At 45.9% G+C, this 13,307-nt stretch overlaps 1 protein-coding gene across 2 annotated transcripts in view; it reads right to left on the bottom strand.

The window, feature by feature from the left end:
• The window catches only part of Ap1s3 (adaptor related protein complex 1 subunit sigma 3), a 63,057-nt gene extending 56,587 nt beyond the window's left edge, over positions 1-6,470 (bottom strand). The window contains exon 1 of one of the 2 annotated variants that reach the window (XR_009056678.1): positions 6,298-6,470. Coding sequence is in view for 1 of the 2 variants with exons in the window: in XM_057761784.1 (XP_057617767.1) it covers positions 6,298-6,300 (3 nt within the window). In the remaining variant the exon portion in view is untranslated. The remainder of the gene's footprint in view (positions 1-6,297) is intronic. The other variant, XM_057761784.1, reaches the window with a different exon arrangement.
• Positions 6,471-13,307: the final 6,837 nt, after the last annotated feature.

Genomic DNA, 13,307 nt, shown 5'->3' with positions numbered 1-13,307 from the left:
GGGTTTGCAAAACCTAGAATATTACAACCAGCCTTTCCAAGAAAGTGTGCTACCCTAGAACACTGCCTTACAACACTGGCTCTCACATATTCCTATCTAAAAAACAATAGGAAAAGCCAATAGCCTTGTGATACCTGGAAATCTAGTCTTAAGTAGCTACCCACAGACAATCTTTGTCTTGTTACTTTATAAGTCTGTGTGGATTTTGTATCTTGAACCTAAATATGTATTGTTGGGTCCCAAGGACATGTAGGATGGTGCGGGAGAATTGTCTGTATTCTGTCAATCATGTTTTAAATAAACGCTGATTGGTCATTAGCCAGGCAGGATGTATAGGTGGGACAATCAGACAGGAAGTAGAAGCGGATCAAGGAGAACAGGAGAATTCTGGGAAGCAGGAAGCTCCCTCAGGAGTCCTGCCCAGATCATGGAAGAAGCAGGATGTGACCTGCCCTGCTGAAAACGGTACCGAGCCATGTGGCTGACATAGATAAGAATAATGGCTTAATATAACTTATAAGAGTTAGCAAGAAGTCTGAGCTGACGGGCTAATCAGTCTATAATCTTATGGAGACCTCTGTGTGATTTTCTTTGGGACTTGCCGGCTGTAGAAACTGGACAGGATGGAAACTCCAACTAGCAAGCCCAGCCCTCATGTTACAGTAGGATAAATGGCTAACCGAGGTGCTTATTAAAATATCAAAGCGGATGCTGGCTGCCAGGCTCTCCCAGCATTGCAAATTACAGAGTCCTGTTAGAGTCCTGGCTCCTCTCAGCCTGTCTTGCCTCACCCCTGCCCTAAACCTCTCCAGCCTCTGAGCTTCCTTTCCCTTCCCCCAGCTTCTGGTTCCTATAGAACTCAGTGATTTATGCCATGTGTTCCTTTGGTTCTTCTCTCAATTTCTTCTCCTCTCTTGGTCCCCTCTCTTCACTCCTTCTCTCTTCCCCTGTCTTGTTCTCCTCACTTTCCCTCAGTCTCTCTCCTCTCATGGCCTGGTTCAGTCTGCTGGCCATGTCTACTGTACTTCTTTCTCTCCTTGCTCTGGACCCCTCCAGATGCCTCCATCTGCCTAACCAACCCTAGTAATGGTTATATCCTCATTTTCATTCATGCATATGTTTTATTTATTTGTTTGTTTGTTTATTCAGTTTGGATTTATTTATTTATTTGGTTTGGAACCTGTCCTGGAACTAGGTCTTATAGACCAGGCTGGCCTCAAACTCACAAAGTTCCACCTGCCTCTGCTGGGATTAAAGGCATGCGCCACCACCGCCCTTATGCATATGTTTTAATATAAACATTTTGTTCCAAATCTAAGCAATGTGCCAAGGATGACTCATGGTTGGTTAGCCCTCGGCATTCATTTCTATAATGATGGTACTCAACTTATGGGTCATGACCCTTTAGGGGTCAAATGACCCTTTCATAGGGTTCACATATCAGATGTTTACATTGCCATTCATAACGACAGCAAAATTACAGTTAGGAAGCAGCAATGGGATAATTTTATGGGTGGAGGGTCACCAGTCACAGCGTTAGGAAGGTTGAGAACCACTGTTCTGTAAATAAGCACACAAAGGAACCAGGCACCTCAGTTTGCAAATCAATCTTGGTTCCTCTTTTATATATTCAGTTTGGAAGTCTCCCATAGCCTTTGCGAGTCTACTGAACCTTGACACAAACCAGTCATTTTCACTGTAGAAACCGTGCGTGAGAAGATCCAGCAAAGTCATTAGCATATAGGCTTCCTTATGCCCCTCTTCTTGCCCGAATGTACTTTAAGTCCATGCCTGAGTACACCAAATGACTCATGGATGACCATCTTTTTCCCCTAGGCAGGTTTTAGCAACTATTTAGAGAAAGCAATTGTGGGAGCCAGCTCTACCTGTCAGAAAGCTGCCACACTGGATGCTTTAGGGCAATTTTTTGCAGGCCAGCTTCCTAACTTGCTCCATTCCCAGCAGGGACCATCTGCGCATTTCCCATGCACTGTTAGGGTTCCTAGCTGATCAAGCTACTAGAAGGTGTATATTAAGTACACCTCTCCAGAGAGGTGGGTAGATCACTCGCATGACAAGGGCACTTCTTGTCATCTACAAGCTCCTTTCTCTCAAGTCACAGGATCTTAGAGCTTGAAGAGAGATTTCTGGGTAATGTCTAGGATGTTTTGTGAAGGAAAGCAAATACCATAAGGAAGAATTATCAGAGAAAATGAGATATACAGAAAGGAAAATGCTATGGGGGAGACAAGGACCAGACCAAGGTGGAAAGCAACAAGAGTAGAGTTCTGATTTCTGGAAGAAGGACCAGACCAAGGTGGAAAGCAACCAGAGTAGAGTTCTGATCTCTAAAAAAAAGGACCAGACCAAGATAGAAAGCAATCAGAGTAGAGTTCTGGTCTCTGGAAGAAGCTCTGGTTATGATGACGAGAAAATAAAACAGAGGAAGTGATTCATGAGGACCTCAAGAAGTGTGAATCTCTAGGGACTCAAAGGAACCTGACTGTGTGTGTGTGTGTGTGTGTGTGTGTGTGTGTGTGTGTGTGTGTGTGTGTGTGTGTGTGTAGAAGGGAGGTAGTTTTTGCTACTATACCCTAGCTCATAATGGCATAATTCATAGAAACCCAAGGGGGGAAATACACACTATACCAACTGTTTCTGGCCAGTTCTGCTAGTAAAACTTCATGCAAAATCTGCAAGCAGGTGGCAATATTCAGCACAGAAGGGACAAAGAAGTGATGGGACCTAAGAAGCAGTAGTCAGCATCATCGGCAGGGGTCAATACTAGCCTCGGTGGTAGCATTGGGAAACCTGTGGGAAGAGTTTGCCATCAGTGAGAACTTGGAACAAGTGAAACCCACCAAAGGTCATTTTCCCTGTTCCTCCCAAGCCCCCTACCCCACCCACACCAACTGCTGACCAATAGCCCAGACTAAGCCTCAGGAAGGAAAGAACTCATTACTTTGATGGATTCTGTTCCATCAAAATGTAAGACTACCAAAATATCTCATACTTATTTCAATTTACGTAAGTCTCAAACAGTAACATTGCTACACCAAGGAGCAAGAGTAGGAGGGGGGTAGACCTACAGATTGGAGACTGATTTCTCCATCTTCGTGCCTGCACCAACAGGGGCAAAGTTTGTTGTTGTTGTTGCTGTTGTTGTTGTTGTTGTTTGCTTGCTTGCTTGTTTGCTTGCTTTGTTTTTTAATAGTCAGATTTGGGAGAAGAGTCCACTTACACTGTTTCAAATGAATACCAGTCTGACAGAGAAATGGCTTCACAATTCAGTCAGCAAGTTCTCTCACAAACACAAGTTAGACATTGTGGCACACTCCTGGAATTCCAGAACTCAGAAGGCAGAGGCAGGAGGACCACTGCAATTATGAAAGAAGCCCTGTGGTCAACATACCAAATTCCAAGTTACTCAAGATTAAATAGTGAAACCTTGTCTTAAAAAGTTGAAAAGAAATTACAAACATGGAAGCTTCTGAATTGGTTAATATAAATCTATCTCACTCCATACTGTACCAAACATTACAAGAACTAAGTTTACCACAGAACTATTCACATTTCCAAAGGGACCTCCTTTTGGGTTTCTTCAACAGGGGTGATTCCTCTATGATGTTCTTTGGTGGCTTTCAGAGTTAGATGAACTTTTTAGAAGGACTTTTATAATCAAGGCCCACTTCCATTTTTTTACTAAAGGTATCCCCAAAGCCTCTCAACTGCCTCTCTAACTGTCCCCATGCTATTGTAAGGAAAAATAAGGCAACAATAACTAAAAATCCTCCTTCATCAGCAAGTATTCAATAGGAAATTCCTACTATAATATCTTAAAAATACAGAGGGAGTATGGGGATGTTTCTAAGCACAATAGACTTAGCACTGTTTTCCAAAGGGGGGATTTCTAACACAAAGGCAAGATGGAGGTACAGTTGCTTCAAACAACTTGATGAAGATACACACAGACACTAATCAGCCCCTGCACACATGCTATGAAGCCCAGAGTGGAACAGACCACTTTCTAGAAGAAAGTACCTTCTAGAGGAGGCAGCAAGAGATAGGATCTAGGAATGAGGAAGGAGTCACTGCTGTCAGCAGCAAGGGGTGTGTGCTCCGGCTGGTGAGCACTAGAACAGTCACTTCGCTTCCCTCCCCTGACAGCAGAGCAGGAGCTGAAATGCTGCTGAGCACAGAGGTACAGGGGTGGGGTTTCTTAAAGCATCGTGTGTGTTCACGGTCCTGGGGCATCTCCAAGACAACGAGAACACCAAAGGTCTTTTTGTTTCCACAGGTTATATTCACGGATAGTTACTGCATTAGAAAACAAAACAGAAAGAAAACAGAAAAAAAATAACTTCAGATATTTACTAATTCAATTAAAAATCATAAAGAGAGGGGTGAGAAAAGAGGAAAGGAAATTAATGAGAAGAACGGCATCATATTAGAGTTTGGAAAAACCCTTCTAATCCGACCCAGCAGAAGACAGTTGGACGCCCCTGTCAACCACTGTGATTGATTTGTTATGTTGTTAATATTTCAGATCACTTGGGCTCAGATAAACTTCACTATAGTCTTAAGTAATGTGAATTAAAAGGGCATAACAACATTTTACCAATCCTTACGAGGCTGGGTTTGATCTTGCAAGCCTCTAAGAAAACCTTGGGACCCCCTGGATATCCAGGCCACAAATGAACGCCTGCCATGTATATCACTTAGGAGCAGTTACTATCCCACCAAGCAAATGAGCACACCCATAAAGAGGGAGGTCACACAGTTGCAGGTAGAGGACAAGGTGTGACCACCTGCTTTGGAGGTGGCAAGGGTGGCCTGAGTCATGGTGGGGAGGAGACTACGGCTCACTAGAGGAGCGAGTGACAGTATTTACCACCAGGGTGTGGATGGGGGGGGGCAGGGGAGATGGGGGCGGGGTTGGGGGTTGGCAGGGCACAGCAACTGGGACTGGAGGGAAAGCTGGAGAAAAGTCCCAGACTTCTGAAGGTCATTTGTCACAGAAAAACAAACTCTGACCAGGTGCTGCCTAAAACACGGGGGTCCTTCCCTCAGATCCTGCTCCCTGCTCCTGCCTACCGAAGTAAGCAGCTTTGGGCTCCATAGAAACTTGGGGGGCCCCATTCCACCTCCATTAGGCAAATTGAGCAGGCTGCCTGGGCACGCTGTCTCCTTGTTCCTTGGGAAACTTGAGCAAGCCAAGAGAGCTGCTCCATTATTTACAGCTGCCTCTTTGCACCACCCTGTATTTCCCAGGAACCCTCAACAAACAAAAACAGGCCGGCTGGCCGAGAACCTCATTGACATCCTCTGGGCTCCCTGTCCGGGCACCCAAGGCACCTCCTCCTTTCTGAATTCACCCAGTGCGGCTCCCCGCGGTGAGGAAAGAGGGCGCCTGCAGGAGGTCACTCCTCTGAGAATTTGAAAAGTGTTCAGCAGCTGGAGAAGTGGGACAAGCTGCTCTCCCAGTAACTGTCCCAGCAGAAAGTCAGCGCGAACCTCAGATACTGCTTCCATCCAGACAGAGCTGGACATCTACTTCTGAGGTCTCCTGGCTTTCATCTTCACACACACACACACACACACACACACACACACACACACACACACACACCGGTCCGTCCTACGCCATCAACCAAGGGGTTCATGAAGCATTGAAACGGTAAAGTCGGTTTTCTTGTCAAAACTCGAGCGAAACAAAACCCAAACCGCTTATGAAGAAGATGTGCTCCATGGGACCCCGCCCACCTCTGCAGCCACAAACCGGGGTTTCGTTTTTCTTCTTCATCTTTGCTAATTCCTCAACTGCAGCACCCTAGAAGGGTACTCTAGAAGAGTCTCGGAGAGTTCAAATGCCACCTCCTCGAAAAGGGCCTCCGATTCAAAAGTTACCTCTCTGCCCGGTTACTTGAGGCTTCTTCTCACTCTGAGAAGTTATCTTTTCACCATTCCATCACAGTCTCCTTCCCTCCGCATCCTCTCTTAAAAACGTAAGCACCTAGTCCCCTGCGACATCCCCAGCGCCTGGCTCGGACCAAGCGATCAGCAAAGGAGATTGAAATGAATGAAGCGGTGGTGCCCGGTGTCCGTGGAACTCGCAGACGGGGGAGACCTGCACTGTCCGGAGCAGCCGGGCCACCTGCGCGTGTGACTCCAAGGTACCCGGAGTCAGGCTCGACGCGTGCCCCCTCCCTGTCGCACGTCCGGCCCTGGAGCCGCAGGTGTCACCCGGAGCGCGCACGGCACCGGCCAGCTCCACCAAGATGCACAGCCTGTACTTACCATGGTGGCCGCAGCCGCGATCGCCCAGGACGCGACAGCCAGGGGAGAGCGTAGCAGCCTGACCGGCTGACAGGTGAGGCACCAGCCTCAGACCATGGCTACTTCCCACAATGCCCTCGAACTGAAAGTTTGCAGACTCCACCCCGCTCCGGGCCGCTCCTCCCCCTCAGCTCCTCCCACACACCTTCCTCCCTGCTTCCTCTGCTCTCAGCACTCCTACTCCACCTCTTCCCCGGCCTCCTCCTCCAGCTCCTCCTTCTGCTCTTTCTCACTCCCTCTCACTCACCTTTTCCTTTCCTTTGCTCTACCTCGCCCGCCCGACACCGTACCTCGCCCCGCCCCTCACTACCTCTAGCCCCGCCTAGGGCGGTGCTTGCACCTGCGCGCGCACCTTCAGCGCCAGCCGCACCTGCCACCCTGACTTCTTCCCTGATCTGGGGACAGCTCTCCTTGTTCCGCCGCCGGGATTTGACCTTCGTGAATTAGACTAACATTCGTCGGATCGGCAGAAACCCCTATACACCCAAGAAAAGTGTGGGGAAACTGTCTGGCCCTACACCTCAGAGAGGGAGCAGTTCACACCGGTAGAAAAAGATGGAAATTTTTTACACACATGCACACAACACACACGAGTTTTGTTTTGCTTTTACCAAAGTAGCAATGCAAGAACATTCATAACCCTCTCCGCTTAAAGTTCTCAAGGACGTTATGGTATTGAAACTTTTTTTGTTTTTCCTCCCCGTGATTTTTAAGCCTCTATTATTTGTGTTGTTTAAATTAAAATATCATGCCGGGCGGTGGTGGCGCACGCCTTTAATCCCAGCACTCGGGAGGCAGAGGCAGGCGGAGCTCTGTGAGTTCGAGACCAGCCTGGTCTACAAGAGCTAGTTCCAGGACAGGCTCCAAAACTACAGAGAAACCCTGTCTCGAAAAACCAAAAAAAAAAATAATAATAATAAAATATCATTGCATTCTTTTCTCCCTTCAACTTCTCCCATGTGTCCCACCCTGTTTTCTTTCAAAATAACGACCTCTTTTTCTTTAGTTGTTATTGTTTGTATATGCCTAAATAAATAAATGTAACCTGCTCTGTTTACTGTTACTCTCATGTGTATGGTCCGAGCTGACCACTTGGTATTGTTGGATTATAATTAGGGGAGTTTTTAATCGCTACATTAAGAATCTCCTGGTCCCAGAGTTATAAGCAGAGATTTTAGCACAGATTAATTTGGGGAGAATAGATAGGCTTTGCCATATACCCAAAGAGACACAATGACCCTTAAAAGGTTGACCTTTGTCTGCATGGCTCTCAGACCCATCATGAGTCAAGTGAAGTCCTTCCCAGGATCCCATTTTGAAACCTTTGCAGGATGTAGACCCCGTCCAGGGACAGGAAAGCAAAGAGAACTCCTCCTGCTGGGCTCCTGAATTCCTGCCACACTTGTTTATTGTATTACACCCCTTGCCAGGCCCTGTGGAGGAGTCCTGGTGATGTCTGAGGGTACACAGTTTGTCTTTCTGCTGTCCTCACAGTCTCCAGTGGGACAATAGGTGAGAGACAAGTTGCAGCAAAGCCCTGGGAAAGCTAAGAAGCCCCTGACTTCTGCACTAGCTAAACACAGATTAGCGACTGTAAATTACCAGGAAATCAGGTAGACTAACCCCTGGGGAGGTGAAGGTTCAGACAAAGAAGTCAGAGCACTGAAGAGAAAGATTTGCCCCCCAGACTGATCCCAAAGTCAGCCTCTGTGTTTGGAGTGCAGTGCCAGGGAGGTCCGAGGGACAGGGAGGAACATGAGGACCAAGCTAAAGGCACTCATGGGCAGCAGCCTCCAGCTCAAGTTCCCACAAAGTCCTCTGCTTCCAGGGTTCCAGTTGCTGTGTACTCTGACAATCCTTTTAAAGTTGATGTCATGACAGCTGCTGGGACATGGAAGAAGATTATTTGACAACAATTAAACACCCAGCTATGGTGTTTTGCCTGCTGAAAAAGAACAGAACTGCAGAAAGTTTGCTTTCTAAATTCTTGCATTGCTTGCCCTGTTGACTTTGGCTTCACCTAGCCGTAGTAACCTTCATGCTTGCTTCCACTGTGGCTCACTCCAGTGCAGGGCACAGTTCTGCACCGCTTGCCTTGCTGAGCCCATTGCAAAGCATCCAGTGCTTTCTGTTTTGGAAGGCTTTATCTATAATGGGAAAGAGGTGGGATTGCAAAAGAGCTTTAAAGCTAAAGAAATCTCAGTGAGTTAAGACTTAAGCCAAATACTCAAACAGGGGAAAGTTCCCTGAATGTGTGGCCCATGTTGGAAAGGGTGGGATTAGAAATTAACTTAAAAGTGAGTTGCGTTCTTTGCCTTCCCTCTGACTCTGCTGAGATGGGCAGTGGACACTGTCTTAGGCTTCTGCTATCTAAAGGGCTTCCCTCCACATTCTCACAGCTTACAGAGTCACCCTAAGAGGAAGGCCTGCCGTGGGCTTCATATAAGTTATCTCACCAGCCATCAAAATGAGAACTGTACCCACTGGACTATACATATGAATGTCCGAGGTTCTAAAGGGCAAGACCAAAGCTGCTGGTTCAGCTAGGGAGAGACCAAAGTGAACAGGAGATAAAGGCATTGAGAAGGCAGGCTGAGAGGCACCCAGCACTCAGCAATCAGGGACGGACAGTGTGCTCTTGGGTGACAGGCCACCATGCACAGTAACTTACAGTTTCTGTCTGACTTTCCTACACCGTCTTTTCTTCCCTCCCTCTCTTCCTTTCAGTACTCGGGATCCAGGACCTCACACATGCTAACAAGAGCTCATACACTGAGCTAAATCCTCAGCTGTCCTTTTACTTTGTATTTTGAGAAATGGTCTCATTGATGGATGAAAAAAAGGAAGGACATGACTGCTCCTACGTTTGGTAGAGGAGAAGGGTTTTTGTAGATAAAAAGGAGAACACAGCCAGAGGCAGAGTCATCTGGGAAAGTCCAGAAAGAATACGACCCTGAGCTGAGCTGCATGAAGAGAAGGGGGAGGGGAGAGAGGAGAGGAGCGAGCCTCTGACCAAGAGGTGTAACCTGGGTCAAGAGGTTGACATTTCCAAAATGGCTATGATTTACTGGATTATATAGGGCAAGGAAGCCAGTCCCTGGACTGGAGAAGTTTAGGGTAAGGGGAGCCTCAGCTGGGCAGATGTTCCCATCAGAGTGCCCTGTAGACAAGCCTATGGGGTGTTTTCTTGATTGATGATTGATGAGTTCTAGTCCCGTCCACTGGAGATGATGCCATCCCTGGTCACATGGTCCTGGGATGTATAAGAAAGCCAAATGAGCAAGCCAGGAAGTGCAAACTGGGAAGAAGTACCCCTCCATGGCCTCTCCCAGTTCCTGCCTCCGAGTTTTGCCATGGAATATTATTTTAAGATGTACATTGGTTTGTGCTGTAGAACATTTGTTTAATGATGTGACGATGTGTTGCATTCTTTTATGTTGAATTTGCTTAACTCTGTAAAGCTGTGTTATTTTGCCTGCCTAAAACACCTGATTGGTCCACTAAAGAGCTGAATGGCCAATAGCTAGGCAATAGCAATAAAAAGGCAGGACTGTCATGCAGAGAGAATAAGTAGGAGGAGAAATCTAGGGAAGAGTGAGGAGCGAGAAAAGGAAAAAAGAGAGGAGGGTGTCAGGAGCCAGCCACCCAGTCACCCAGCAAGCCACGGAGTAAAAACAAAAGAAAGATATATAGAAAGAAGAAAGGTAAAAGCCCAGAAGCGAGCCAAAGTTAAAGAGTAAGGGGATAATTTAAGTTAGAAAAGCCAGCTAGAAACAGGGCAAGTTAAAGCCAAGAATATTCATAAATAAAAACAAGTGTCCATGTATTTTTGGGAGCTGGGTGGCGGGCCCCCACAAAAGTAAACAAATAAACAAACAAAAAGCCCAGAGCTATAAAGTTTCTTTCCTGAATTCCTGGCCCTAATAATAGACTGTACCCTATGAGTCAAATAAACCCTTGCCTCCCCAAGTTGCTTTTGATGATGGTGTTCATTACAGCAATAGATACCTCACCAGGACACTGGTTTGTTCAGGATTACCTTGAACTCACTCTGCAGTTCAGACAGGCCTTGATCTCAGCCCCCTGCCTCTACCTCCTGAGTTCCAGTGTTCTAGCTGGCCTTGCTCTCACTTTAAGTCCTGGTTCTATATCAAGACCATCAACCGACAGGTTCATTTAGGAAAGGCTCCAAGTCCTAGTAGCTAGAGATGTTCTGCTGTTGTGTGAGTCCTCAGTCAGGCCCCTAAGGGGCTTTGGAGTTCACAGTCTGATGTATGAGCCTGAAGTTCTTGTGTTATATGTTTTGGCTGGGGTTATTTTTTTGGCCTGTGCATGGGATTCAACACCTTACTTTAGATATCTACTTTAGGAGTTTCAATCATAAGATAATCAAAGGAGCAGAGAGAGCGCAGTAGTAGATCAGCCCTGAGTTCACAGTCGGAGAGACAAACAACGAAGAGAGTGACAATGAAACAAAATAAGGGTCAATAAATCAAAGTTTTAGCACTTTAGAAACTGAGGGGCATTAAGCTAAACAGCAAGAGAAGCAAAGGAAAAGGGAACTTCAAAGGCAGCTGACGCAGCTCCTGCAGCAGTAGGCATGTTCAATATGGCCCCAGCCCTGCTGTTCTTTCTTCTCTGGCCTCCTATTGATGTCACAGGCAATCAGCATCTACAGAGTCCCTTTGTGGTATCAAGGAATTCATCCGGTCACCATTTCTGGCCTCGTGTGCTTTTGAGACTCTCTTGACTTCACACAGCAAGACAGTTGTTCTAAGTGGAAAACCCTACCCAATACATTTCTAGAGAACATGTTCAGAAACTGTTCAGTTAGAAGACATTAGAGGGTCTGTGTAAAACTGGAAAATAGATGCAGCTATTCAGTTAACACTGCACCTTTAATTCAACCTCCCAGAAATACTAGCTGCATTTATTACCTTTCCCGCCAGATCTGTGTTCTTAAGAGGAAGACTAGGAAGGAAAATAAAGAGTTTATTTTTAAATAGGTTTTAGTTTTGAGGTGGGGCCTTCCTGTGCAGCTCAGGCTACCTTTGAACTGTCAGTCCCCCTCCCTTGGCTTCCTAAACATTGGGATTGCAAGCAGTACCCCTGTGCCTAGCTAAGAGGTTTCATTTCTTTAAATAAAAATGCAAATCCTATTCCTATAGGTAAGTAAGGGTGCATCAAAGAAATCACTGAAATGGCCACTCCATGGTTAAGGAGAAAGTTTATGTTGTCGGTAAAAAGGTGAGAAGAGAGAGAGAGAGAGAGAGAGAGAGAGAGAGAGAGAGAGAGAGAGAGAGAGAGGCATCTGGACAAGTCTAGAACAGAGAGAAAAAGCAGCAGACTGGACATGGCCAAGACTAGAGAAGTGGGGGATGGAGATGCAGGATATAAGGAGCATAAGTAGATGGGGGAACGGATGCCTGTGATCTTGAGCAGCATGGGAGGTTAGGGTGGAAGAGGCAGTAAGAAAGGCCAGGAGGCTAGTGTAGACTTTGAAATGTTAACACGTATGTGTGAATAGAGACTGAAACTGGCTAGAGGTTAGCATGGCTTTGATCTGTAACCACAGGCATAGCCATGGGAAGGGCTTTCTGGAAGACAGAAACCCATTTCACAGGTTCCTAAGGAATATTGTCTATGAACTTTTATCTCTCCAGCAGTGGTCCTTCTATAGTCTAGCTTGAGCTGAACCAAGACTGACATTTTGGGGTTCCCTTTGTACCCAACGTTATGATTTCAATGTGTCCTCTCCCAAATTTGTGTTGAAACTTAACTCCCTGGTGGTAATGATAAGAGACAGGGTCTAAAGCCAGGCATTGTATTGCACACCTGCAATCCAAGCACTTAAGAGACTGATGCAGGAGGATAGCACTGACTTTAAGGCCAGCCTGGGCTACATATTGAGTATCAGGCTAGCTAGGACTACAGAGTAAGATCCTGTATCAATGAAACAAAACAAAGAAGAAGTAGGATCTTGGGGTACAAAATTGAATCATAAGGACTCAGCCCTTATAAAAGAGCAGGTGTGAATTAGATTAGGCCGCTTTTGTCCTTATGTCCCATCTGTCATATAAGCACACATCAGTCTGTTCCACAGTAAGAACTATTCAAGGCTTTACCTTATAAAAGAGACTAAACCCTCACCAGACACCCCGTACTTCTGGGACTGTGAGAAATAAACTCCCATTTTTTATTTGTTATATAGTCTTGGACTGTTGGTTGTAGTAACCAAGCAGACTGAAACACACACATGTACTACCTCACTTCTCACTGTTATATTTTTTGATGTCACGGTTATTGAACAAATGTTTATTGGACATCTGCTCCACACTTAAACTGTGCTGGGTGCTAGATACAAAAGACAAAGTGGAAGGAGGTGATATGATCTCTCTCAAAGTAAGTGATCAGAGACATCGAGATGGCTCAGGGGTTAAAGAAACTTCCTGCCAACCCTGATGACTTAGGTTTGATCCTCAGGACCCAAGTAACGGATGAAGAGAATGAACCTGGAAGTGTCTTCTGATTGTCACAATCTTTCCATGACAAGTGCATGCCCCACCACTAAGATAAACAAAGAAATAATAAAATTTGTAGATAAGTGTACAGCAGAATGCAGAAGACATGTGTTCAGCAAATAATCGCTTACATGAATGTGTAGTTATCTCAAATACTCTGAAAGGCTAGGAGCAGATGCTATGCAGATTCATAATAAAGAAATTCCTTCCTGCTACTTGCTACCTATCTTTCCCACCAGCCCATCATCTTCCTGTAATTACTAGGTTGGGTTTGGGGACCCAACACACACATGAACTTTATAGGTGACAGATGACCCAATCTATGTTAATCAGAAATTTGGCTTCCTACAGTAATAATTATTAATCTTCAAAGAGGCATATGCCCACACTCCAGGAACTCAAACTAACAAAACTAAAATCTGAGATATTGGGGGGTGGCTTCATTTCTTC

This window comes from Chionomys nivalis, chromosome 2 (assembly GCF_950005125.1).
Source record: "Chionomys nivalis chromosome 2, mChiNiv1.1, whole genome shotgun sequence".
Lineage (NCBI taxonomy): Eukaryota > Metazoa > Chordata > Mammalia > Rodentia > Cricetidae > Chionomys > Chionomys nivalis.
This window is presented reverse-complemented; position numbering and strand designations above follow the sequence as displayed.